We start from the raw sequence: 27419 nt of genomic DNA on the forward strand, positions 1-27419 counted from the left end.
CAGGCGTAAAACTAAAATAATCAGAAGGTGTGACAATGTCTGACAAAGAGGTTGATTGACTGACTGATTGATTTTGTTCCACGTTGAAATGAGATCATCCAACATATTCTCAATCTGTATCGTCTTCGGTTGGTTTTTAAGTCAATAGTTACTCGTCAAGTGATAAAGGATAGCAACACTTTTTCTTATTTAATTTCTTTTTTTTTTGGCACCATCACCTGTCGTCTGCCTATATTACAACAATGTCTTGATGTCTCCCCCAAGATTTTAGAATAAGACTGTAAAATAACAAAATGTGGAAAAAGTGAAGCGCTGTGAATACTTTCCGGGTGCACTGTATATATTTTCTAATATATCCAAATCATTAATTACACCTGTTAGAATAATTTTATCTAAGTTATCACAAAAACTTTGTGTTGAAATCAGTTCCCAGCGAGAAGACCAAAAGCTGAACCTACCAAGAAGAAGGCTTGTAAAACTCCACTGTGTAAGGGGGAAGCAACATGAAGGTGTTCTGTTTTCTTTCATGTATTGTAGATAGAAATATATTGTTTTAACCCAAGGACTACAAAGCGGAGAGAAGGCAGGATCTGCCCAAGTTCCAGACACCGCTTTTTTTTAAACTCTTTTACGAAACTCTTTTTTGAACTCTTTTACGAACATTTCTTTGAACTGTTTTACGACCTTTTCTGTGAAGTGTTTACGACCTTTTCTTTTGAACTGTTCTGTAACCAAAGGCAACGCTGGTTATGACCCATGTCCCTTTGGAAGCAGCTGTTGCCATGTGGTCAGGGAAAGTCCAAACAAAGGAGGAGGCGTACAATCTTTGGCCAGAGCGTGCTGGAGAATGTGCAAGAGTACAGACCAGACGTTTCTCCTCAAATTGAGCTAAATTGAATTCTGTCTCTGTTTAATTCTTTGCTTCTTGTCTTGTTTAATATATGTCATTAGTGTTTAAACCTGACAACACCTTTTGGATAATTTACTAAATGAAAATGTTTAATTGTTTTATTAGAGAAATAATTTGTAAATTCCTTATTTTCTCCAATTGTTAATGCTACGAAGACAAAATAACCCTCATTTGTTTTAAGAGCTTAAGCTTGTTTCTACGTTTTAATGACAGTAATGTACGAGGTGGTTTGGGCATCTGGTCAGGATGCCACCCGAACGCCTTCCTAGAGAGGTGTTTAGGGCACATCCGACCGGTAGGAGGCCACGGGGAAGACCCAGGACATGTTGCGAAGACTATGTCTCCCGGCTGGTCTGGGAACGCCTTCGGATCCCCCGGGAATAGCTGGACGAAGTGGCTGGGGAGAGGCAAGTCTGGGCTTCCCTGCTTAGGCTGCTGCCCCCGCGACCTGACCTCTGATAAGCGGGAGAAGATGGATGGATGGTGTTTTTTTGTTTTTTTACCTGATAAGACCATATTATTAATGTAGGGACACCAACTAAAACTGTCATTGACTAACCTCCATTGTACCTAATAACATGTGTGTGTGTGTGTGTGTGTGTGTGTGTGTGTGTGTGTGTGTGTGCGTGTTTGTGTGTTTTGAAGTCACGTGTTGACGACGTGTTCCAGTGAGAGTATTTAAGAGTGTGACTGCTGTCTCAGAGCTCATGGGTTGTACCAGGTACTATTCGGTAGTATCAGGTAGTATAAGGTTTTAATAGGTAGTATTGGGTTGAATGGCCTCAGGTCGTGTTCTGAGAGTTTTGTTTAGCATGAACTGATGTCATCAGATGGTTGCGGGTACCAGCTGCACACACGGTCTCTCTCTCTCTCTCACACACACACACACACACACACACACACACATTAGACTGCGCAGGCAAGCAGACATGATGTTTTCTGAGGGAATGGACCTGAACCGGACTTTCAGGATGGACCCGTATGATCAAGACTGGATGTCGGCGCCGCAGCAGCAGCTGACGCGCAGCGGCCACCATGTGGTGTCGCTGTTCTTGGGTTCCATCATGGTGTTCGGCATCCTCAACAACCTGCTGGTTCTGGTTCTGTTTTGCAAGTTCAAGACCCTGCGGACCCCTGTGAACATGCTGCTTCTCAACATCAGTGTCAGTGACATGCTCGTCTGCGCATGTGGGACGACGCTTAGCTTCGTGTCCAGTCTACATCATCGCTGGTTGTTCGGTCGGCTTGGATGCGTCTGGTACGGATTCATCAACTCATGCTTTGGTAAGTCTAGTATATATATATATATATATATATATATATATATATATATATATATATATATATATATATATATATATATATATATATATATATATATATACACACACAAAACATACACAGAGTCAAATGCAGGATTCTCACAGGAATGAGGCAAACATAAAGCCTTACCTACTGTATATGTAACATTGCAAAGAATGATGGGCCAACTCATTTCCCATGCAACATATTTATTTTTGCAAAAACTGCAAAACAGGGATATATAGGTAAACCGGAGCAGATTCAATGTGTGTCTTATACACTTCCTCATCACAAATTGACTTTTTTCTTGTACAGTAATATGACGCATACAAAATCAAAGGATTACAATGGTACTAAATCACCACTCAATTACTTTTGTTATATTTTTACAGTTTTTCCCCAAATGCATCATCTTGCATTATACATGTTTACTTTTACACCGAATACCTAAACGACCTCAAAATACTATGTTAATAGTGCTTTTAAATATTATTTTTAATTGCTTTTTTATGTTCTCTATTGTTTCCATGAAATGCATTTATTAAACTGAATCTGTTTTAAAGTAATGTATTTTCTTATATTCACGTGTAATTTTCCCTAAAGAAATTAACAAACATTTTAGAATTTCTGTGAGTATATTCAAGAAATGACTCATTGCATTAACTCAATTCAATTGTGGGCAGGTTTTCCACGCAATATATATTATTTACCCTCAGCTGAAATAAAAAAGATATGTCCACCATGCTTTAAATACTTAAGTTAAACTAATTTGTATATGATAGATTTAAAATTATTTTATTTAAATCATTAAATGAAATAACTTTTCATACAACTAACTGAATGCATTGTAGTTTTTAATAGAGGGTGCATTTGTGCTTATTAAAAGCAGAACATTTCGATTTGTCCAATTTTTATTATTTTCATTTAGTCGATCAACAAATACACATGTATTCCAGTTTCTGATCTTTTATTTGGATTGCACATGCATTTGAGGATCAACAACAGAGGCAATATAGCAAAATGTACTTTGTATAAACATATATTCTTTCTGCTAGAGTTGATAGTCATTGATTTACACAAACACGCGGTTATGTTTATTTAGAAAAATATTACACCAAATAACAAAAATGCCACAATATGATCAACAACGCAGAACAAGCAATGGAATATGTGCAAAATAGAAAAAGCTCAGAATGATCTGCTCAAGTATGTATATAGGTTAATGTTAACTTGTGTTTACAAATATATAGCAAAATACATTGATTCAATGTTGGATTTTGGTCATATTGGTTATTTTGGGTTGAGGTTGAATAATCAATGTTGACTCAATGTTTAAATATAGGTATCATTTCAACGATTGAAAAACTTTTGTTGACTCAATAGTTGACAAAATGAGGATATTTCAACGTTGGCCTTCCATTGAATTGATATTGTTTTATTGTTACTGATGGGGGAGGGGAGTGTCGAAGGCTTTGCACGCCCTCACTGTTCAAATGTTTTCCTTTTTTTGTAATCTTTATTTTAATAACAGAATAGTAGATTAGAGTTAGGTGCCTCGTTTAAAAAAATCAACATAAAAAAAAGATACTCAATGGGAGTTAATGGATGCCCCCGTGCGTCATTCATTGCAATGGCAGAAGAGTGAAATTGGTTGAAAATGTGGCGATAATACTGTCAGATGTTTTTAATCTAGTCCTTGTTGATTTGTATATTCTTGTTTTCTTTTACTAAGAGGTAAGTAATTATTTCTATATAAAACATTCAAATATCACAGCATGTGACGTCGCAAATGTAATAAATTGCTAGAAAGGAATTGAGGTAATCAGGTCTTTCCTTATTGATACTAGATACTAGCAAGATCTCATGAGACTTGAGTTTCAAACCCGCAATTACACTCGAAGAGAAAGGAGAAGGCTTAAACTTGGGGGGCAAGTGTAAAAAAGCGGCACGGTGTGAAACAAACTGGTAAGTCTTTGCGGAATATATTTAATTAACCCATTCAGATACCATCGGCTGTTATCGTTTGACTGAATGCTAACTTTGTGAATTATAGCCGTACTGTGGAATCTTAGTCCGTAGACGTATAGCCTGCCTGCCAATTTGCTAGCGAGTAAAAGGCATTAAGTTTGATAATTAAGTAAGCATTACCCAGCACCAAGGTAGGTTTATTTTATAATGGTGAACGAAGAAAGCGAGCGGCATTAAACTAATCGCCAGCTGATATATGCAGAGAGTGATCGATTCGCTTCAGTCAACTCCTCAATAAGATTTGCGAAACCGCCTACAATTATTTTTTCTGGTACAATAGTAACACTGTCAGTTACAGTATGACACTAACAGCTACACTTAAGTATTGCCATGTATAATTTGAATTATTTGTTAATACAGTGCTGCCAGAATCTAGCTAGTAGCCCTCTGTACTGACTCCAGATGCAAGCAGTGCTATGTCATTACATATTTCAATGGCAGAAGCTAAATGTAATAACATGTGAGCTTTAATTTGCGAGCATTTAGTTCTTCTGTCAATACATGCATACATATCTACGGAGCCCCTAAAGGGACATGGGAATTTTTTTTTTTTTTAGACATGTATCTCGTGGCCACGAGAAAGTATCTCGTGGGCACGAGAAAGTATCTCGTGGGCACGAGAAACTTTCTCGTGGCCACGAGAAACTTTTTATTAAAATTTTTTTTTTTTTTAATTAAATTTTTTTTTATTTTAAAAAAAATTTTTTTTTATTTTTAAAAAAAATTTTTTTTATAAAAAGTTTCTCGTGGCCACGAGAAAGCATTGGATGCGTGCTGATGGTTTGGTGTGTGTTAAAATGGCAGTTTAGGAGTTAATATGGCTGTATTTCCAATTAGGACTTTCCCCCATGTGTGTTGTGGCAAAATGTGAATGCTTGATTAGTAGGTGTGAGACAAACACTGTATCTTCCTGGTTATTGTAACGCTACGTGTTTGACATTATTTAAGACTTTATCATGCCCGGGAAATGACAGTTTTCCTCTTCTGTGGCTGTGGGGGGTGGCCGTGGCTTGCGGACCTGCAGTGAAGCGGAGTGTGTCAGTTAGTCCCATGGTGATGTGATCAAACTTCTTTCTTGCTTGGAAGATACACACACAATTGTAACTGTTATTTCTTCCTGCAAATAATAAATATGTACAACGTGTTTGGATGTATTCATTTATGTAAAATTGTCATTAAATGTAATATTGCCTGACAAAAAGTGATTCGACGTACGTAATATTTTGATATTTACACATCGCATATTTACACACGCGCATCTGACTAGAATACCCTTATGTGCATTACATATATCAACATCAACTACCTACTGTACTGTTTACTTGTTGAAATACCCTTTTTAGAACAAATATCTACCCACATAATTTATATGTGTATATATATATATATATATATATATATATATATATATATATATATATATATATATATATATATATATATATATATATATATATATATATATATATATATATATATATATATATGTATATGTGTGTATGTATGTATGTGTGTCTATATATATATATATATATATATATATATATATATATATATATATATATATATATATATATATATATATATATATATATATATATATATAGATACATACATATTATGTATAAGCATGTATATATATACTCTACCGTTTAAAAGTTTGGGGTCACATTGAAATGTCCTTATTTTTGAAGGAAAAGCACTGTACTTTTCAATGAAGATAACTTTCAACTAGTCTTAACTTCAAAGAAATACACTCTATACATTGCTAATGTGGGAAATGACTATTCTAGCGGCAAATGTCTGGTTTTTGGTGCAATATCTACATAGGTGTATAGAGGCCCATTTCCAGCAACTATCATTCCAGTGTTCTAATGGTACAATGTGTTTGCTCATTGGCTCAGAAGGCTAATTGATGATTAGAAAACCCTTGTGCAATCATGTTCACACATCTGAAAACAGTTTAGCTCGTTACAGAAGCTACAAAACTGACCTTCTTTTGAGCAGATTGAGTTTCTGGAGCATCACATTTGTGGGGTCAATTAAACGCTCAAAATGGCCAGAAAAAGAGAACTTTCATCTGAAACTCGACAGTCTATTCTTGTTCTTAGAAATGAAGGCTATTCTACAAAATTGTTTGGGTGACCCCAAACTTTTGAACGGTAGTGTATATATATATTATATATTACTGTAACTTGTTCTTAAAAATAGTAGTTATTTTGTTTGTCAAATTTAGTGTTTGTGTGTATATATGTATACTGTATATATGTATGTGTGTTTCTTCCTATACAGTATACATGTATATGTGTGTGTGTGCGTATATATATATATATATATATATATATATATATATATATAATATATATATATATATATATATATATATATATATATATATATATATACATATATATATATATATATATACATATATATATATATATATATATATATATATACATATATATATATATATATATATATATATATATATATATATATATATATATATATATATATATATATATATATATATATATATATATATATATATATATATATATATATAAATTATGTGGGTAGATATTTGTTCTAAAAAGGGTATTTCAACAAGTAAACAGTACAGTAGGTAGTTGATGTTGATATATGTAATGCACATAAGGGTATTCTAGTCAGATGCGCGTGTGTAAATATGCGATGTGTAAATATCAAAATATTACGTACGTCGAATCACTTTTTGTCAGGCAATATTACATTTAATGACAATTTTACATAAATGAATACATCCAAACACGTTGTACATATTTATTATTTGCAGGAAGAAATAACAGTTACAATTGTGTGTGTATCTTCCAAGCAAGAAAGAAGTTTGATCACATCAACATGGGACTAACTGACACACTCCGCTTCGCTGCAGGTCCGCAAGCCACGCCCACCCCCCACAGCCACAGAAGAGGAAAACTGTCCTTTCCCGGGCATGATAAAGTCTTAAATAATGTCAAACACGTAGCGTTACAATAACCAGGAAGATAAAGTGTTTGTCTCACACCTACTAATCAAGCATTCACATTTTGCCACAACACACATGGGGGAAAGTCCTAATTGGAAATACAGCCAAATTAACTCCTAAACTGCCATTTTAACACACACCAAACCATCAGCACGCATCCAATGTTTTCTCGTGGCCACGAGAAACTTTTTATAAAAAAAAAAAAAATAAAATAAAAAATTAATTTTTTTTTTTTTTTTTTTTATAAAAAGTTTCTCGTGGCCACGAGAAACTTTCTCGTGGCCACGAGATACATGTCTAAAAAAAAAAAATTCCCATGTCCCTTTAGGGGCTCCGTACATATCAGTCATGTGATGTGTTAACAGGTTACAGCACTATTGCGAACTTGTGTCCCTTTCTTTTAGCCTCTAGTCTAGAGGAAGCTGCAAATGACAATTTGTCATATTACGTCTTGTTATGTTTTCTTATTTTCTGCATTTGTTCCCCGTCAGCGCTTTTATTTTGTTCCTTTTCCTGTTTGTTTCCCTGATTGGTTTGAGTACACCTCATTTTCATTTCCAATCAGTGTTAGAAATGCCCGCCTCACCCCCTTCGTCAATGCTCGGGGATTACTGTTTTGTGTTCAACGTCACATACGGTTTGTGTTGCTTGCAGACTGTTTATGCTTTCGTGAACTTACCTGCTGCACCTCATTGTACTATTTGTAAGAATTAAAAGACTCTTACCTGCATGTCATCCTCCTGTCTCCTGCATCTTGGGGTCACCACTACCGCAGCCATGCAAGTCCCTGACAGAATCCTTGAGCCAGAAAGGGACCTTGCAGGGATGCCTATTCACAACGTCGAGTCGACCTTTTGGTCCGCACATTTCTTGGAGGACATGAAGCCAGGTTTGTGCGGTTCTAACCCACGGCAAGCTCGCCCCTTCTCCCTCCGGCACAGCCGCCGCCTCCCGCTCCGCGCCCGGCTCAACTGCCGCCTCCTGATCTTCCAGTGGGTCTTCCAAAGACACCATGTCCAGCTCTCCCAGTGTGTCTTCCAACAAAGCCACATTCAGCTCTTCCAGTGGGCCTTCCAACGACATCACGTCCATCTCGTCCCACAGCCCGGCCTCTTCCTGTGCTGGCACATCATCAACTTGCTGGTCCGGTGATGGCTCTTCTGGAGCCCAGCCCACCGCACTGTTCATCCTCCAATGAAGGGAAGCATCTAGCATCCGCTTTGTGACTAACAGCTGTGCAGCGGAGGACGCACAGCTCTGCTCATTGCCGCAGATGACATTATCTCCTCTTGCGAGCATGCTGCCATCCACTCCGGCGAGCCTGCAGACTTTGTCATCCTCTTCAGCGGGCCAGCAGATGCCGCTATCCAACTCTGCAGCCTGCCAGATCTCCTACCCAGCAGCCTGTGCGACCTCCAGCTCGCCTGCTGCCGTAGCGCTCATCTGGTTTTCGCCCTCCTCGCCTGCTGCGGAAGCGCCCATCGGGCGCCCACACACCTCCTCATCGGCCAAGAGTGTGGCCATTCCATGGACACTCTCTGTGTAACTGGCTGCAATTCCCAGGACCCGGGCATGGACTTTCACGGCTGCTGGTTCGCCGCTGCCGCTCACGTCCACCTTAACCTCCTTAACTTGTCTTCGCTGGCTGCGGGGACACCTGGTCTGGGGACCCGCCGCCAACTCCTACCTCCACCCTCCCGTGACTTTGAACCTTGTTTGGGGTGGGGTACTGTGACGATCTGTCACATCACGTCTTGTTATGTGTCCTTATTTTCTGCATTTGTTCCTAGTGAGCGCTCTTTTTTGGTTCCATTTCCTGTTTGTCTCCCTGAGTCCTCTTTCCTTCACCTGTTCCCTGATTAGTTTAAGCACACTTGGTTTTCATTTCCAATCAGTGTTATAAATGCCTGCCTCACCCTTTTCATCAATGCTCGGGGATTGTTGTTTTGTGTTCAATGTCACATGTGTTGCTTGCAGATTGTTTAAGCTTTCGTGCACTTACCTGCTGCACCTCATTGTGCTATTTGTAAGAATTAAACGACTCTTACCTGCAAAATTGTGTTACCAATATTCCAAAATAAACTAATAAATATTGCAGTAAAAAGCAGCATTAGTTCAGTATTCAAGTTCATATGGTGATGATTAAATCAGGAAGCTGTGACTTACCACAGCAAAACCTATGAACAATTGACAAAAAAAAACAGGCATACATACTAGGGCAGTGTTTACAAACAATACATTAGAGGCAGACACAACAGTTGACATACTTCACACAAAAGTCATAATTTCTCCGTAACTGTTGGTCCAGTGCTAATGATGATTTTTGGTAGTGATACGTTTATTTTTGGTCGTTGTGTATTTTCTGACGTACATTTTGCAGGCATGAGCGTGTCACTAAACACTACATGAATATAACGGTGGAGTGCATCAAAAGTTATTATTTTATATACTACATTGACAAAAATAAAATCATGTTTTATTGTAAGTTTATGAGCTGGAGTATATTTAGGACTATATTTAGACTTAACATTTTGGTTGATTTCGTCAGGAAAACTAACGTCAGAACGACTCAATCGCATGCTTCCAGCCGCACACGTCCCAGGTATCAAACATGGCACACAATTAGTTATCCATACTCTCTCTACACCCGACTCTACTAATAAGAAGTGACCTCAAGTATAAAAATAAATAAAATGGGGGGAAACTGTTGTCATGTCTTTAGCTTTTTATATAGTGCCACATTCCCCCACAAAATTAAATGTCTCCTGACATTTCTGTACACATCAAATATTCAACAATCACTTTAACACACTTTAAGAGCTCATAGTCTCAAGAAGGTATTACTCTCAGGTACCTTAAAGCAGGGGTCCCCAAACTTTTTGACTCCGGGGCCTCATTGGGGTAAAACCATTTGGCTGGGGGCCGCGCTATATATATATATATATATATATATATATATATATATATATATATATATATATATATATATATATATATATATATATATATATATATATATATATATATATATATATACATATATATATGTGTGTGTGTGTGTGTATATATATATATATATATTTATATATATATATATATATATATATATATATATATATATATATATATATATATATATATATATATATATATATATATATATGTGTGTGTGTGTATATATATATATATATATATATATATATATATATATATATATGTGTGTGTGTGTATATATATATATATATATATATATTATATGTAAATGTGTGTGTGTATATACTGTATGTATATATATATATGTAAATGTGTATATTTGTGTGTGTATATATATGTTTATGTCTATGTCTATGTATATATATATATATATATGTCTATGTATATGTATATGTCCATGTATATATATATATATATATATATATATATATATATATATATATATATATATATATATATATATATATATATATATGTATATGTGTATATATGTATATATGTATATATATGTATATGGGTCTATATGTATGTATATATATATATATATATATATATATATATATATACATATATATATATATATATATATATATATATATATATATATATATATATATATATATATATATATATATATATATATATATATATATATATGTATTCATACATATATATTCCTCGCGCACTAATTGACTTAAAGAGCGCACTTGCTGCATGTCACGTTATCGATGGTAAGATGCATTTTTAGACAATATGATTTGCCTGAGTGGCTAGGAGACGGTAGAAAATGGACTAGTAAGGACACATTTAAAAAAATTAAAAAAAATTAAAACATTTTTTTTTTATTTTAATTTGGGACTTCCCGCGGGCCGGACTTTGGACGCTGGGGGGCCGTATCCGGCCCGCGGGCCGTAGTTTGGGGACCCCTGCCTTAAAGTCTCTCTGAACCAAAGTCGGCTGACTTAAAGTGTAATAACTCTAGTACAGCCGGTTGTTGTCTGAGTCTCTGAGGTCGTTGTCTCACAGGGTCAGTTTCACCTTTGTTTGCAGCTGGGATGTCAATCTCAGGCTCATCATCATCTGATCATAGTGGGAATATTTGTTCCACACACAAGACGAAGCATACGGCCATACAATCATTGCCATCTGCTTACAACAAGGGCAACCAGAGCTGTTGTGACAGTAGGAAAATGGTATGGGGTAACTCCAGGATGACAGGCGATCTTGGAACTGCGTGCCCAACAAAGAACGTCAGAGCAAAGCCTCTGAACTACAAACATGCAAACCCAATGGGCAGCATTCTGGAGGGGAGAAGTCCTAAGGGGGCATCAACCACAAGGATCCCCAAATCCCACTGAAGAGCACCAATGATTTAGGATTGGGGAATGATAATCTCCTGGTGGATATCCTACAAGGCAGAGGAGTACTGCCTGGAGAGGGCGTCCAGCTTGTCGTTCTGAGAGCCCGGGCAGAAGGTCATGGGAAAGTACTTATCCCCATCATGAATCCGAACAGGATGGTAACAATGCATAGGTCGAGAGTGAAGGGTATTTAAAACAGACTCAATTAACCGTAATGGATTATTTTTTTCAACTAATATCAATGAGAGCAGGATAGTTTAGGCAACACATAGAAATGCGTCTTTTCTCACCATGGAAAAAAAAAAAGAAAAGACAGCAACAGTTAAGACAATGGCCAAATAATAAGGGTGGACAATACTAGGAATTTTGATATCGATCCAATACTAGGTTAAAACCAATACTGATACTTTGACTCGAAATGTCATAATCATTGAATAATTTTGTGAATTTTCCTCTCGTCGGTTATGACTGTAAAACAAGAAAAATATTTGAGCCTAATAAAATATTTTCATAACTACAAGCAACTATAAAAAACAAAGTATTCATATAAATTGTATTTTAAACATGTCCTTATTAGATTTAAGACAATCATTTTTAGAACAAAGGAGTGATTGAGAAAGGGAGAAATGCAAGAGATGCTGTGCTCGCATGAACGGAAAAAAAAAACGAGCAATTTGCTCAACCAACAGATGAGAAACTAAAACGTAAATATCGATCCCATCACACTAGTATTCATTATTCTCTAGTAAACATTGTGTCTGTGCAAGGAAGGTAGCACTCCAAGGAGATCAATGCTACGATTTTGTAAGCTGGTGTGGAGGAAGAAACAGGGCTCTGTCCTTACTGAAACCCTCCGGAAAACACGGTAGACAATGGGGACACAATAAAGATTGTGTCTAGGGAGCCAGGTAAGGCCTTTATGATGCATCGTTTGTGTTTTATGATGTATGTTTGGAGCATGTGGACGTTGCTGTGTGTTTGTCCCTGTCAGTCACCGTACATCCATGTTGAGATTGCTGACTTTACAGATACGTTGGACTTCTTATCTGACATACATTGTACTTTCAATCATCATTTTGCCAATAACTCCATCAGCAAAGCAGATTCACTTACTATCAATGCATTATTGGTGTGAAGTTCATCATAGAGGGCTTAGTCAATATGGACATTTGTGAGGGTAAAAATTTCCAACAGTCAGCGCTCGCTAGTAAATATTGAGATTATATAGTAGTAAAGCGTAACATTTGAATTGTGTAGGAAAACGTTAAAGAGGTTAAGGAACTAATAAGTAGTTTGTTTAAGCCAACAGCTGATCCTGCAGGTGTGGTTCCATCCTTAGGTATCGTGTCTCTTGTATCTCTGGCCTTGCTGTCCTACGAGCGCTACAGCACACTGCTGGTCTACAACAAACAGACGTTGGACTACAGGAAGCCTCTGTTTGCAGTAGGCGGGGCTTGGCTGTACTCTTTGGCGTGGACATTGCCCCCCCTGCTGGGCTGGAGCAGCTACGGGCCTGAGGGAACCGGAACCAGCTGCTCCGTCGCTTGGACTGAGCCCACGTCTTGCTCGCACTCCTACATCATCTGTCTGTTCATCTTCTGCCTGGGCGTGCCTGTCCTGAGCATGGTGTACTGCTACAGCCGTCTGCTGCACGCCGTCAAACAGGTGGGTTGTCTACGGCCAATCAAAAGACACGGATGAGATTTAAACTGAAATCGAAAAATATTTGAACACGTTCAATAATTCCTTATTCAAATATTACCGTATTTTTCGAACTATAAGGCGCAATTAAAATCCTTTAATTTTCTCAAAAATCGACAGTGCGCCTTATAAACCGGTGCACCTCATGTATGGAATAATTCTGGTTGTGCTTACCGACTTCAAAGCTATTTTATTTTGTACATGGTGTAATGATAAGTGTGACCAGTAGATGGCAGTCACACATAAGAGACACGTGTAGACTGCAAGATGAGGCCAGTAAACAACCCCATCCATCCATCCATCCATCTTCTTCCGCTCATCCGAGGTCGGGTCGCGGGGGCAGCAGCCTAAGCAGGGAAGCCCAGACTTTCCTCTCCCCAGCCACTTCGTCCAGCTCCTCCCGGGGGATCCTGAGGCGTTCCCAGGCCAGCCGGGAGACATAGTCTTCCCAACGTGTCCTGGGTCTTCCCCGTGGTCTCCTACCGGTCGGACGTGCCCTAAACACCTCCCTAGGGAGGCGTTCGGGTGGCATCCTGACCAGATGCCCGAACCACCTCATCTGGCTCCTCTCTATGTGGAGGAGCAGCAGCTTTACTTTGAGCTCCCCCCGGATGGCAGAGCTTCTCACCCTATATCTAAGGGAGAGCCCCGCCACCCGGCGGAGGAAACTCATTTCGGCCGCTTGTACCCGTGATCTTGTCCTTTCGGTCATAACCCAAAGCTCATGACCATAGGTGAGGATGGGAACGTAGATCGACCGGTAAATTGAGAGCTTTGCCTTCCGGCTCAGCTCCTTCTTCACCACAACGGATTGATACAGCGTCCGCATTACTGAAGACGCCGCACCGATCCCCCTGTCGATCTCACGATCCACTCTTCCCTCACTCGTGAACAAGACTCCGAGGTACTTGAACTCCTCCACTTGGGGCAGGGTCTCCTCCCCAACCCGGAGATGGCATTCCACTCTTTTCCGGGCAAGAACCATGGACTCGGACTTGGAGGTGCTGATTCTCGGTAAACAACCCCAAAACTTTAAATGTTCCATTGAAAATATAGAACATTACACACGGCGTTCCAAAATCTGTCAAAATGTTTTAGTACGACTTTGGTATGCTTTGAAGCCGCACCGCTTGATGGATTGTCGGAGCATTATGGCTACGCTATAGTCAGGCGTACTGTGATTCAACATACGTGTATTGTTATTATGGTGTGTGTCTATAAGGACCGCAAAATGGCACCTTTTAGCAGACATTTCATCCGGCGTTTTGTTTCGCAATATAATGCAAACCAACTGTTCTTACCTTCTGATGCCTGCTGATCTGTATAAGTCCTGAAAATGTGCGCGCATGTCCGCCATTGTAGTCCGTGTCAACGCCGTAGTTGATAAGCTTCTTTTTCACTATCTTCTTGTAATGGGACATTCATCCTCAGCTGTTTCCATTTCTAATATAAAGTAGTGTAAAGTTCTAACTTATATCTGTCAGTAGACTCACTATGGAAGTGCTAAAAACTACATGTGTAGTGAGTTTACATAATTCACCCACGGAACTTTAGTTATTAGAGAGTTCCGGTCAGACGGTTTTTCACGGGACACATTTCCGGCGTTGTTGTTGCACTAGTGAGCCACGGATGAGGAGATGCTGCTACGTTGTTGATTTAAGTAAAGTGTGAATGTCATTAAAACAGTTAGCTCAATTTTTTGACACTTCTTCCACTCCCGTCCTTGCACGCTACATCGCTACAACAAAGATGACCGGGAGAAGACGCTGTCAAAGGTGAGCCACGTAAATAAGACCGCCCACAAAACGGTGCATCCTGAAGCAACGGTCAGAAAGCATCTTGAAGATTGTCTGTAAAACATAATCTATGCAACATTTTGACCGAAGATCCACCATTACATGTTATGTAGAACACAAGGAAGTGTTTTCTATATAGAAAAAATCATAATAATATGACTCTTTTATTGTGCCTTATAATCCGGTGCACCTTTTGTATGAAAATAGACCTGAATAGACCCGCTCATCGGCAGTGTGCCTTATAATCCTGTGCGCAATATGGTCCGAAAAATACGGTAATTAAAATTCCCTCTAAAATGTTAAATATCTGTAATATGAATACAAATATAGTGAAATTGATACATAAAAAAGGAATATTTACAAGATGTATTTAAAATATATTCAATTATTTATAGATAATAAATAAAACACTTTTTCAAATATGTGTGTTTATTTGTCCACTTCAGGAGAACCTTTGAAATTAGAAATAGTGTAAAAGAAATAATCGGATTAGTCTTTGTTTGTTTTAAAAACAAGTAACATTTTTAGCACTGTTAACCAGAGGTGGGACCAAGTCATTGCTTTGCAAGTCACAAGTAAGTCTCAAGTCTTTGCCCTCAAGTCTCGAGTCAAGTCCTGAGTCAAGACAGGCAAGTCCCGAGTCAAGTCCAAAGTCAAGACTGGAAAGTCTCAAGTCAAGTCACAAGTCCTGCATTTTGAGTTTCGAGTCCTTTCAAGTCCTTTTAACCACAGACTAATGTTTTTACACAGATTGTGTATGCTTTTAAACCGCTGTATTTATTTATTAAAACAAGTGCATTTGAAATAGCAGGAAAAAAAATAGTGCTGACATTGCAATTCATAATAGCACTATTAACCAGTCATTTTAATAGTTTAAACAATTTTAAACATTTAACTCATTCCTTTACAGAATAAACACATTTGCAAAAACAAGTGCAACTGTACTTATTTGTACAAAAGTGTTAACATTGTATTTCCATGGCATATTGCATTGTAACTGGTTCCACAGCAGTTTCTATTCTGTGTTTACCTTATCTCATTGATCTCATCTCATACTGTATGTGTGTTGATGTGTGCGTACACTTGAAAAACATAACAAATACATGAACATAACAATGAACAGAGTTGTACTTTTTAGATGTCAGGGCCCTATGCAATATGTACACATATTCTTAATATAGTATACATTTTAACTGACCTTTATTTGACTATGTTTGTCTTTTTGTAGGTGGCTAAAATATGTGGTGCTGCTGACCGCCGTCTAACGTTACGTTACTGTGTGTGATACATTGACTAACGTAACGTTATGTTTGGTACCTCATGCAACCCTGCTTAAAAAAATCACTTCACAAAAAGTATGAATAAGGTAGCAAACTGCAGTGGACGCAACATATTGCTGTGTTTGAAATGATGTTATAACCATAGACATCTTATAAGTAGACGCAGTATTGGTTGCTGTGACGCGAGCAAATTGCATCTTGAAGTGGTGATGAGGAGCCGGCGAGCAGCCTAAACTGACAGTTGACAGGTAGAAAACAAAGATGCCGGGCTGGTGTTCAGCGTTTTCCTGCTCAAATGAGCGCACTGTTGAAAATAGGAATCGGGGGATTACTTTTCACAAGTAAGATTTAACATTAATGTACTATTGGTTGTATTTTATGAAAATAACATCACCACAGAGTTGAGAAGGAGCAAAGATCTTCAATATTTGTATGTGAAAATCACAAATAAATCTTCTGGGGGAGGATGACCCCCCTACAGGGGTTTGGTTTACAAACTTTCAGCCCCACCTAAAACAAAATTCACAAGCCGCCACTGATTATGATGCATTCTCATTTTAGGCAAAATATAAGACAATACTTTCTTAACAGTATAATTGTAACCAGGAATAAGTCTTCAAGTAACAATATTCAAATACTAACATTGTTGGGTAATACAGCATTTGGTTTTATTCTGAATGCAGTGAAACAGATTGGTGGTTTTAGCTGATATAAAGACTTTCAGGTGTTTATATATGTTTAAGTATTTGGCAGATGCTTTTATCCAAAGCGACATACATAAAAAATACATTTATAACAATCACTGTAAACATTATCATTTAAGGGAAGAATGTAATACAAAATATCAATACAAAGTGTCAAGACAGAATAAACTCTCTGCTGCTGCAGCAACAGAGATACAGTCTATAAGATATATAGATATCTAATGTATTCATACATTGTTTATGTAGAATATACGCATGTATATAACGTAATCATATTGTTTCTTCAACTTAAAAATAGCTGACCGTTTTTTTTCCCCCTTCTCTGGGCTTATATTCCCAGTTTTGATCTCGGACGTCTGGTCACTTATAGCATATAAGAATATTATATTACTGTTAAGCAAACTATGAATAATAAAACATGTGTCCGTTATCATAGCTACACGTATGACAAAAAAGCGCGTGAAAATGAGTGGTATTCAGTGAGGTAAAATGAATTAAATGCGCTGACAGTTCATTGCTCCTGCCAAATGAATTGCACTGAGTGGAGCGGATCACCACTCCAAGATGGCGGCCCCGCGTCTCGTCTGCGCCAGTAGGCAGTAGCGCTCGATGCTGCGTCTACTTACAAGATGTCTATGGTTATGACGTTAGCAGTGAGTTTACAGCCTCACTGATTTAACTACACAGCAAATAAAAGTCACGTTACTTAGCCAATAAACGTTATCTTACATTCAAAACTTACCCTTCTTTGTGCAACTTCAAATGTCGAACGAAGTTGGAAGTTGTTGCGTCTCCGTCTGTAATATTCGAACTGCGTGATTTGCATACGGCAATTCGTTTTAAGTTGACCAAGTCGTAGTTTTTATACCCGAACGAAACCAACTTTGGTATACATCTTTCTCACTGGCGCGTTGTTTGACAATTCTTCTTCATTGGTTGTCCTGCAATTTGATTGGCTGAATGCTGTGTGATGAAAACAATGTAGATCTAATTTGATTGGCTGTTGTACTGAGAGCACATACGTTGACACGCAGCACACACGCTGATAGACAGACAGACACGTACAAAATGAAAGCTACGGAGCGCTCCCAAATAACTTTTTAAGCTTTAGGTTTTGGGGAAAGTAGCAAGTCATGTCAAGTCAAAAGGCTCAAGTCCAAGTGAAGTCACAAGTCATTATTGTTAAAGTCTAAGTCGAGTTGCAAGTCTCTTTACATTTTGTCAAGTCGAGTCTAAAGTCATCAAATTCATGACTCGAGTCTGACTCGAGTCCAAGTCATGTGACTCGAGTCCACACCTCTGCTGTTAACTACCATACAAGTGGGAAAAGAAGTTGAGCATCAGGACAGACATGTTTGTTCCTCTGTTGCAGCACAAAAAGTCAAAGACAATGCAAAACAACACTAAACTGAAGTGATAAGATGGTACGATTATGTTTTCTTGATCATTTTGATTACATTAAATTAGATTAGATTAGAGAAACCTTTAAAAGCAATAAATTGACTTGTCGTTGACCAAAGAACATAAAGGCAAACATCAACATTTGGTGTGTTTTCAGGTGGGGAGAATTCGACACACCGCGGCAAGACGACGTGAGTTCCACATCCTGTTCATGGTTGTAGTCACGGTGGGGTGCTTCCTCCTCTGCTGGATGCCTTATGGCGTCGTCGCCATGATGGCCACGTTCGGCCAACCGGGTCTCATCAGCCCGGTGGCGAGCGTGGTGCCTTCCATCCTTGCCAAGAGCAGCACCGTCTTCAACCCAGTCATCTACATCCTGATGAACAAGCAGGTGAGGCGCTACTAAGTACTGTAGTTGCACTGCAAACATCAACATTTACTGCCATTAATAGCCTTAGCATAGCATCCAGCTTAGTTTACCTGCCATCATCATCGACTAGATTTTGCCTTCTTTGTCCTTCCTAGTTCTACCGCTGCTTCCTGACCTTGTTCCACTTCCGGCACCACATGACGGAGAACGTACACTCTGTCCCATCCAGAACAACCGTGGTCCATCTTAACCGTTTGATCGGGGACAACAGCCCTCTCCCAGCTGCCAACACTGCCAAAACCTTAGCCAAACACTGTGACACAGAGGGCACCTGTGCCATCATGACAGAAAAAACGGAACCTTCTGACAACCTGACTACTTGACAATGAAACCGCCTGACAATGTAACTACTTGACAATCAATGACGTGTGCATACTGTATGTTCACAATCTTTTTTTTTATTTTAACTTAAAATTAATATGCTCTAATCAATGTTAATACAGGTTGTTTGATAGAAGAAGAACAAGAAAAATAAGAGAATAGTTCTGTCAGGAACTTGTTTCGAGTTGTTTGGCAGACCCCAGGATGCAGAGACAGGGTAAGGTACAATGATAATTTAATAAATGCAAAAGATAACTTGTACAGCTAGGAAGTGCCCAAAAAGATCAACACTTATTGAAGTAGAAACAAACAATGATGATCCAGCCGTGGCCAAATTGTCATGAAGGATAATGACAAATTTACTTTTATTTAGGGGTTTTGTGTAAGGGTTGTGTATTTCAATAAAATTAGAAAAAAAATAACTCTGGCTCCTTCTAAAAAAGAGATGTTGGCAACAAGCACCTTTTAGCTTACGTACGCCCCTGTGCGTTCATTGTGACTCAGAGTACTACAGCTCCTCAGTAAGATTTGTCTGTATTTTAGAGTCCGATTAGCAAGGATTAAGATGTCACATTTTCACTTTTTTTTGTTCAGTTTGGCAGGAAAATAAAACGTTTTCTCCTGAAAACCACTACACTTTGGTGTAGGTGTTTGGTGTCTCCAGATGAGGACTTCTTCAAACTAAGAACCACATTTGATTGTCATTGTGAATAAATCTCAGTTTTTTTTCTTGTCAAGTTAATCTGATGTGCTTGTAAAAACTGGAATAAATGTTTTGTACTCAAGTACTCATCATGAGAGTTTTATCTACAGAACTGTCCATGATTATTATCATTATAGTTCTTTATATCCATCCATCCATCCATTGTTGGAGCCTATCTCAGCTGCATTTGGGCAGAAAGCGGGGTACACCCTGGACAAGTCGCCACCTCATCGCTAGGCCAACACAGATAGACAGACAACATTCACACTCACATTCACACACTAGGGCCAATTTAGTGTTGCCAATCAATCTATCTCCAGGTGCATGTCTTTGGAGGTGGGAGGAAGCCCAAGTACCCGGAGGGAACCCACGCAGTCATGGGGAGAACATGCAAACTCCACACAGAAAAACCCAGAGCCCGGGGATCGAACCCAGGACATTATAGTTTGTTATATTATCTTTGTAAATATGGATTTTTGTGTGTGCTAAATTCTGTACTTAAATCTCATAAGCAGTGCTGAGGGGGTGCCAGCAAGTGCTGCCGCTCCTCCTACTGCAAAGCGCGGCCCAGTCTTCCTGTCCGAGTCTCCGGGCCCCTCAGGGTAGGGCGTCCCGTCTTTCTGCCCGTGTGGGGTGGCATCTCTCGCTGGCTTGGGGGCTGGCTGTCCCCTGCTTCTCAGGTACATTGTACTCTGCTGGGCGCGTCTGTCCGATGGTCCTGCCGGGTGGCACGTTTGGCCCGGGTCTGGGGGTCCTGTCGCTGGCCGGCCTGACTGCATGGGGCCGGTGGTCTTTGGTTCCCTGCGCAGCGCAACTGCTGTTTTGGGTTGGGCTCCCTGAGTGGCTGGGGCCGTACTTTGGCTCCCGCACACACTGGGAGACAAATATATTGTACATACAAACACACATTCATACAAACATTCACACAATTGTTCATACATACATACATACGTGCACTCATTTGTACTTACCCACAAACAGAGGTACACACGCTTCCACATACATACACAAATACATTACATACATCCACACGCACATTCACCATACAAACATACATATACACATTCTGCACATACACAAGCACATATGCATACATATACTCATGCATATAATCACGTTTCATAAAACATATATTAACGTTGTTCCCCTACGGTAAACTGGGTAAAATACGGCACACTGACAAAGCTTAACCTATTGTTACTATAACAATCTACAAGGTTAATACAGTTCACTTATCTTTCTTCCCCTCCATTTATCTGTATCTTTTGTAATTCAAGTTATCATTACATATATCTATTATTGCATTTGAAACAACTGTATTGTTGATAATAGAGGTAATTATTTGTCACAGACTCGCATGGCTGCGGTAGGATGACGTGCAGGTAAGACAAGTATTTCACAATATTTATGACAGGATGAGCAGTCATGCACACAGCATGGAGCTATAAGTCAGTAACCGAAACAATCCTTGAGTCCTGACGAACAAGCGATGTAGGCATTAATAGAAGCCAGCAGATTGATAACCACTGCCAGGTGTGGCCAATCTGCCAATCAGCGGCCGGTGAGGGGAAATAGCACTCAGGGAGACATGTAGGAAAAGGAACCAAACATAAGAGCGCTACACAGGAAATAAACACAAACTAAGGAAACATAACAAGACGTGATGTGACAGATCGTCACATTATTATTATTATTCATTGTCAATAGGTTTTTCTATTGGTATTTTCTCTTTTCGTACTTCATTTTGTAAGTCATTTACAATTTTTCTCAGGTGCTTTCTGACTTCTCTTAAAGATCACTCAGTTGGCGCGTCCGCCATCGTGCACTGAGATTTCTGGCATCAGTTGCTTCATCAAACTTCTAGGCCATAATTAGTGGCCTGTGCTACCTGGAATGGGCCTAACCAGCATGGTTAGCTCTAGTCGTGGCAGTATTGTTTCCTCGAGACCCAGCATCCTGTAGAGACTGGAGGTGGCACTTGTTCTTTTGGTGACTTATAGTATATAGTCTTGTACCTTTTGTGCCAAAACAACTTATGGCTGATGTTAGCATCCAAGTCTTGCAGTGCTTTCAGGGTTACAAAATCAAAAGTCAGAGTTGTTGTGAACTGGACTCATAGTCAGGTCAGGTCAGTAGTCTTGTTGCACAGAATGAGCAGAATAAAATCAACACGAAGAAAACAGACGCGATGCCCCGTTCATCGTCAGGTATGAGCGAATATTGTTGTCCGGCTGGTCTGTAGTCAGATTGTGATTTTGACTGGGTTTACATTTTTAAGCTAACCAAGGTCATATTTATGAGATGCCCACAGGTGGGCCAGCACCGTAGTCAACAGTGGGAAGATGTTGGCAGGAGCAGTCACTTGAGCCAGCGCCATGTGGTCTGAGTCATGCAGAATGATGACCGTCTGGAAATCCTGAACTCCTGCCGCAAGGTCAGTTAGGTAAGCGTCAAGTGATGGAGAGGAGCTGGATCGGTCAGTGGTGGGGGGTACAGTTGTTCGCTTGTAGGCATCGCAACACAAAAGGACCGTTGTCCTTCCACTGTATGTTTCAAGATTTGGCCAGCGAGATGTGTGGAGCCGAGTCATGAACCCGGAAGTTGGCCATTTGGACGGTGAACAAAATTACACTAGCAGCCACGTCGTCTTGATCATAGTAAACTGTGTGCACCTGGAGTGTAACGGTTAGCTTGTCCAGGAATTTGTCAGGAATAGGCTTGTCTAGACCTTGGGAAACATGTGATGTGCAGTGTAGTTTGGATGTACCTTTCATAACATTTCATGAAATGTTTCCCCTTCCTGAGGCGTCGGATGGTTTGCCAGAATCTCTTTGAGGCCGACCAAAAATCCTGCTCCAAGGTCTCCCCAAACTCCTTCCACACCCGAGTTTTTGCTTCTGACACTGCCGAGGCTCGCTTGGCTTGTCAGTACCAGTCAGCTGCTTCGGGAGTCCCGAAACAAAAACAAATCTGTCAGGAGCCGCAAAAAATTAAAAGCCTTTTACAAGTCTTATAATGAAGGCAACACATGATGTAAGTGTTTGTATTAGCTATATCAGACTGCAAGCTCTGAGGCGGGTGCGGTATTTGGATTTGATGTTGCTCATGTTTGAGAATATCTGCTTGCACAGGTATTTGTTTTGTATGCAACAGCCACCTGCCTGGCACCACGCCGTGCTGAAAGAAACATGTGTCGCAGGCTGACGGAAATCTTTGTTGACAGAAATGTTACAATTCAACATTTATTCTACACATTTTTACAACATTGGAAAACATTAGTAAAACAGACACTTCTCAAAGGCTGAGATAAAGCCTGGAAACGACTGGCTTAGAATTACCAAATCAATCAATCAATCAATGTTTATTTATATAGCCCTAAATCACAAGTGTCTCAAAGGGCTGTACAAGCCACAACAACATCCTCGGTACAGAGCCCACATACGGGCAAGGAAAAACTCACCCCAGTGGGACGTCGGTGAATGACTATGAGAAACCTTGGAGAGGACCGCATATGTGGGTAACCCCCCCCCCCCCCTCTAGGGGAGACCGAAAGCAATGGATGTCGAGTGGGTCTGACATAACATTGTGAAAGTCCAGTCCACAGTGGATCCAACACATCAGCGGGAGTCCAGTCCACAGCGGGGCCAACAGGAAACCATCCCGAGCGGAGACGGGTCAGCAGCGCAGAGATGTCCCCAACCGATGCACAGGCTAGTGGTCCACCCGGGGTCCCGACTCTGGACAGCCAGCACTTCATCCATGGCCACCGGACCTATGCAACTCCCCCTCGCAAGGGACAGGGGAGAAGAGGAGAGAAGAAAAGAAACGGCAGATCAACTGGTCTAAAAAAAGGGGGGTCTATTTAAAGGCTAGATTATACAAATGAGTTTTAAGATGGGACTTAAATGCTTCTACTGAGGTAGCATCTCTAACTGTTACCGGGAGGGCATTCCAGAGTACTGGAGCCCGAATAGAAAACGCTCTATAGCCCGCAGACTTTTTTTTTGGCTCTGGGAATCACTAATAAGCCGGAGTTCTTTGAACGCAGATTTCTTGTCGGGACATATGGTACAATACAATCGGCGAGATAGGCTGGAGCTAAACCGTGTAGTATTTTATACGTAAGTAGTAAAACCTTAAAGTCGCATCTTAAGTGCACAGGAAGCCAGTGCAGGTGAGCCAGTATAGGCGTAATATGATCAAACTTTCTTGTTTTTGTCAAAAGCCTTGCAGCCGCATTTTGTACCAACTGTAATCTTTTAATGCTAGACATAGGGAGACCCGAAAATAATACGTTACAGTAATCGAGACGAGACGTAACGAACGCATGAATAATGATCTCAGCGTCGCTAGTGGACAAGATGACCAAATGTATAGATGTGTGTCAGGCCCGGCCCTAACCAATCTGGCGCCCTAGGCAAGATTTTAGGTGGCGCCCCCCCACATCGGCAGTGAAGTGTATATACTCACAAGAAACCGAATAGCTTTGTCTTTGACCTTTTTTTTTACTTAAAGAAAGCGAATTAACAATCAGAATAGTTAACAAGATTAAAAAAATATGAATAAATAAATGAATACAAAAAATAAAAAATGAATATCTAACAATTCATTGTCATCATTACAGTGAAATGCTGAATAGCAGAATGCAAAGAAATAGTATAATATATTATATGAGAATGTTATGTTATGATTATCTTTAACCGAATCACAGCAGTGCTCAAATTAAAAAACAGCATTCCCTCTCATGTGATATTGCTTAATTAACATTAATGATGTGCACTTTAACAACTAGGCTTACAACTATACCTAATATATAAAGGGGTGGAAAAGTGACTATTACCTGCAGGGCAAACATTAGCTAACCAGAAGGCAATAACAATGTAAACAAAAAACACCTGCTTAAAAGATCTAATACAAATGTCTCTGAGGAATGTAAGGTGGGACCATGGGAGTACTGTAATTACCTAACGTTACATTATTATTTTCCATAACAATTCAGCCCCCTCCACAATATTAACCCGACGTTAAACAGAACTAGCTATTTATTGATTAGCAATTGCCAATCATGTAACATTAGGGTTGGGTATCGAGTATCGAGTATCGATTGGAACCGGGACTAACTTTCCGATTCTCCCGGTATCGTTCAAAAGTTTAAATTCCGATTCCTATTTTCGATACCCAGTCCGCCGACCGGAGGAAAAAAAAAAAAAAATGTCCGCCGAACCGGAAGAAGAAGCCGCTGAGCACCAACGAAGAAGCGCCCACCGCCGGAAGTGTTAGCATAGCCGAGCGAGTCAGTCAAGCTCAAGCATGGATAGCGGGCGTCGGCGGTCGAAAGTGTGGCTTTACTTTACAAAAAAAAAAATGAAATAACCGCGAAATAACAGAGCTCCATGTCCATCAAGAAACGAGTGGAGAGAGAGCTGCAGATGTACCAGGACGTTCCACCGATACTTATGTCTGACGACCCTGCTGCATGGTGATGGTCCGGTGGAACCAACAAAAGACTTATCCTTTGCTGTCAGATCGCGCTTTCTCCTATTTATGCGTTCAAGCTTCTTCCACACCCAGCGAACGTGTATTTTCCACAGCAGGAGACACTATCTGTCCAGAACGCTCACGCATCCTGCCTAAGAAGGCGGATATGGTCATTTTCCTAAACAAGAACTGTCTCTGATTTTATACTGTACCTGCTGCTAATCTGGACTGGGTTTTGCAAGTTGTTTCTTATTGTTTATTTGCTTTTCTGCACCAGGTTAGTCCATCAGTGGGAGCACGGTAACATTTTTAAGTACCTGCAGCATCATACACTTGTGTGTGTAAATGTGTTTTCATGAGGTTTTCAAAAATAAAGCTCTCTTGAGGAAAGTGTACCCCTGGGAAAATGTATTCATAATTTATAATATTTATATTCAAGTTCATAGATTTGATATTTATATTCTGTGAGGAATTTATAGTAAAGTTCATAAAAAGTTAATAGAATTAAAATTGATGGAGAATGTCAGACTATTTAATTCAGAAAGACTGTAGGTTAGCTAGCTCATTTAAAATATCCAAAACTTTTTTTTGACCCTGCCTCTTAAAAGAATCGGAATCGAGAATGGTCAGGAATCGGAATCGAAACAAAGAACCGGAATTGGTATCGCAATCGTTCGAATTCAAATGATACCCAACCCTATGTAACATTAGCTTAATGCTAAAAAGCCAGGTTACTATCACCAGTGTTGGGTTGGTTACTGAAAACCAGTAACTAGTTACAGTTACTAGTTACTTCATTTTAAAAGTAAGTCAGTTACTAACTCAGTTACTTACACCAAAAAGTAATGCGTTACTGTGAAAAGTAACTATTTAGTTACTTCTTTTTTTTTTTTAAAGCTCCCATTAATGCCCTTTTAGCCTTCATTTCAGTACTGTTATTGCACTGGAGAATAATACAATGTGTTGATCAACATGACATGCATTTGCATCACTCAACTCTGCTAAGCAATGTGCTCTACATACAACACACAAAGACAAAGATATGTTTCAAAGGGCCAATTTGTTTTTGGCCAGAACAAATTGACAAAACTATTTTAAATAGCTGCAACATAACATACATAAGTAACAAACAGCAGAATTACAGCTTAGCTGTAAAGCAAGAAAGGCACACACTACATACACAAAGCCTAACCATGCATTTTTTCCTCAAGGAATTCTGACACAAAATCATGTCTGAAGCCCAGAACTCTCTACACATTTCCCCAGTTTTAGTTTACAGATAAGGAAAGATTGGCCTGGCCCACTAGCATCCCTCTTTATGTTTGTGAACTTTATAGTCTATACATTTAGAGTGATGTGATAATCAAACACTCTAGAAGTCTAGAATGAAAGAGTATATAAGAGAATTGACAGCAATGTTCCCTCTAAGGTGCGCGCCTGTGCAATTGCGCACTGCTCAAGCGTCCTCTGCGCACGGCAAATCTATGCCACGCACAAAATCAAATAAAAAAATAAGTGCATAACAATTTTCGACACACGGACACGACAGAGAAAACAGTTTTCGTCATCATTGTTCAAATATTGTAACGTCTGTCGAGACGCTTTGAGGACGTGAATTCCATCCATCACTTTACTGAGCAAAACTCTTTATTGTCGGCCATAAACACATCACCAAAACATTAGTAAAAAAAATGATACCTAGCAAAAGTGGGGGGGGGGGGGGGGCGTAATGTTGTAACAAATAATATTTCTATTAAATAGGCTTTACTTTGCATTTTAATTAACGTGGGATTATTTTTTGTATTTAAAAATAATAGTACCAACTTTTTTTTTTTTTTCTCCAACATTTGTGGCACTGGCGTGGCGCCCCCTGATGGACGGCGCCCTTAGCATTTGCCTATACGGCCTATGCCACGGGCCGGCCCTGATGTGTGTCCATGTTAAAGGAAACGCCAGGCTGTCTTCTTCTAGTAGATTTATTACAAGCTTTGGCAAGCTGG

The 27419-nt window shown here is 39.4% G+C and overlaps 1 protein-coding gene across 1 annotated transcript; it reads left to right on the forward strand.

Moving 5' to 3' along the window:
- The first annotated feature begins 1583 nt into the window (after nucleotides 1–1583).
- LOC133653124 (opsin-3-like) lies at nucleotides 1584–19911 on the forward strand. Its single transcript, XM_062052143.1, has 4 exons — nucleotides 1584–2194; nucleotides 12945–13270; nucleotides 18645–18878; nucleotides 19013–19911. Exons 1-4 carry the CDS (start codon nucleotides 1741–1743, stop codon nucleotides 19238–19240), a joined length of 1242 nt encoding a protein of 413 aa, XP_061908127.1. The 5' UTR covers nucleotides 1584–1740; the 3' UTR covers nucleotides 19241–19911.
- Nucleotides 19912–27419: the final 7508 nt, after the last annotated feature.

Source organism: Entelurus aequoreus, linkage group LG07 (assembly GCF_033978785.1).
Source record: "Entelurus aequoreus isolate RoL-2023_Sb linkage group LG07, RoL_Eaeq_v1.1, whole genome shotgun sequence".
Taxonomy (NCBI): domain Eukaryota; kingdom Metazoa; phylum Chordata; class Actinopteri; order Syngnathiformes; family Syngnathidae; genus Entelurus; species Entelurus aequoreus.

Excerpts from the sequence above, each read along its gene's own strand:
- LOC133653124 (XM_062052143.1), top strand. The coding sequence starts at position 1,741 with ATGGTTGCGGGTACCAGCTGCACACACGGTCTCTCTCTCTCTCTCACA. Across the intron at positions 2,195-12,944 it reads ATTCATCAACTCATGCTTTG|GTATCGTGTCTCTTGTATCT; the intron begins GTAAGTCTAGTA and ends TTCCATCCTTAG. Across the intron at positions 13,271-18,644 it reads TGCTGCACGCCGTCAAACAG|GTGGGGAGAATTCGACACAC; the intron begins GTGGGTTGTCTA and ends GTGTGTTTTCAG.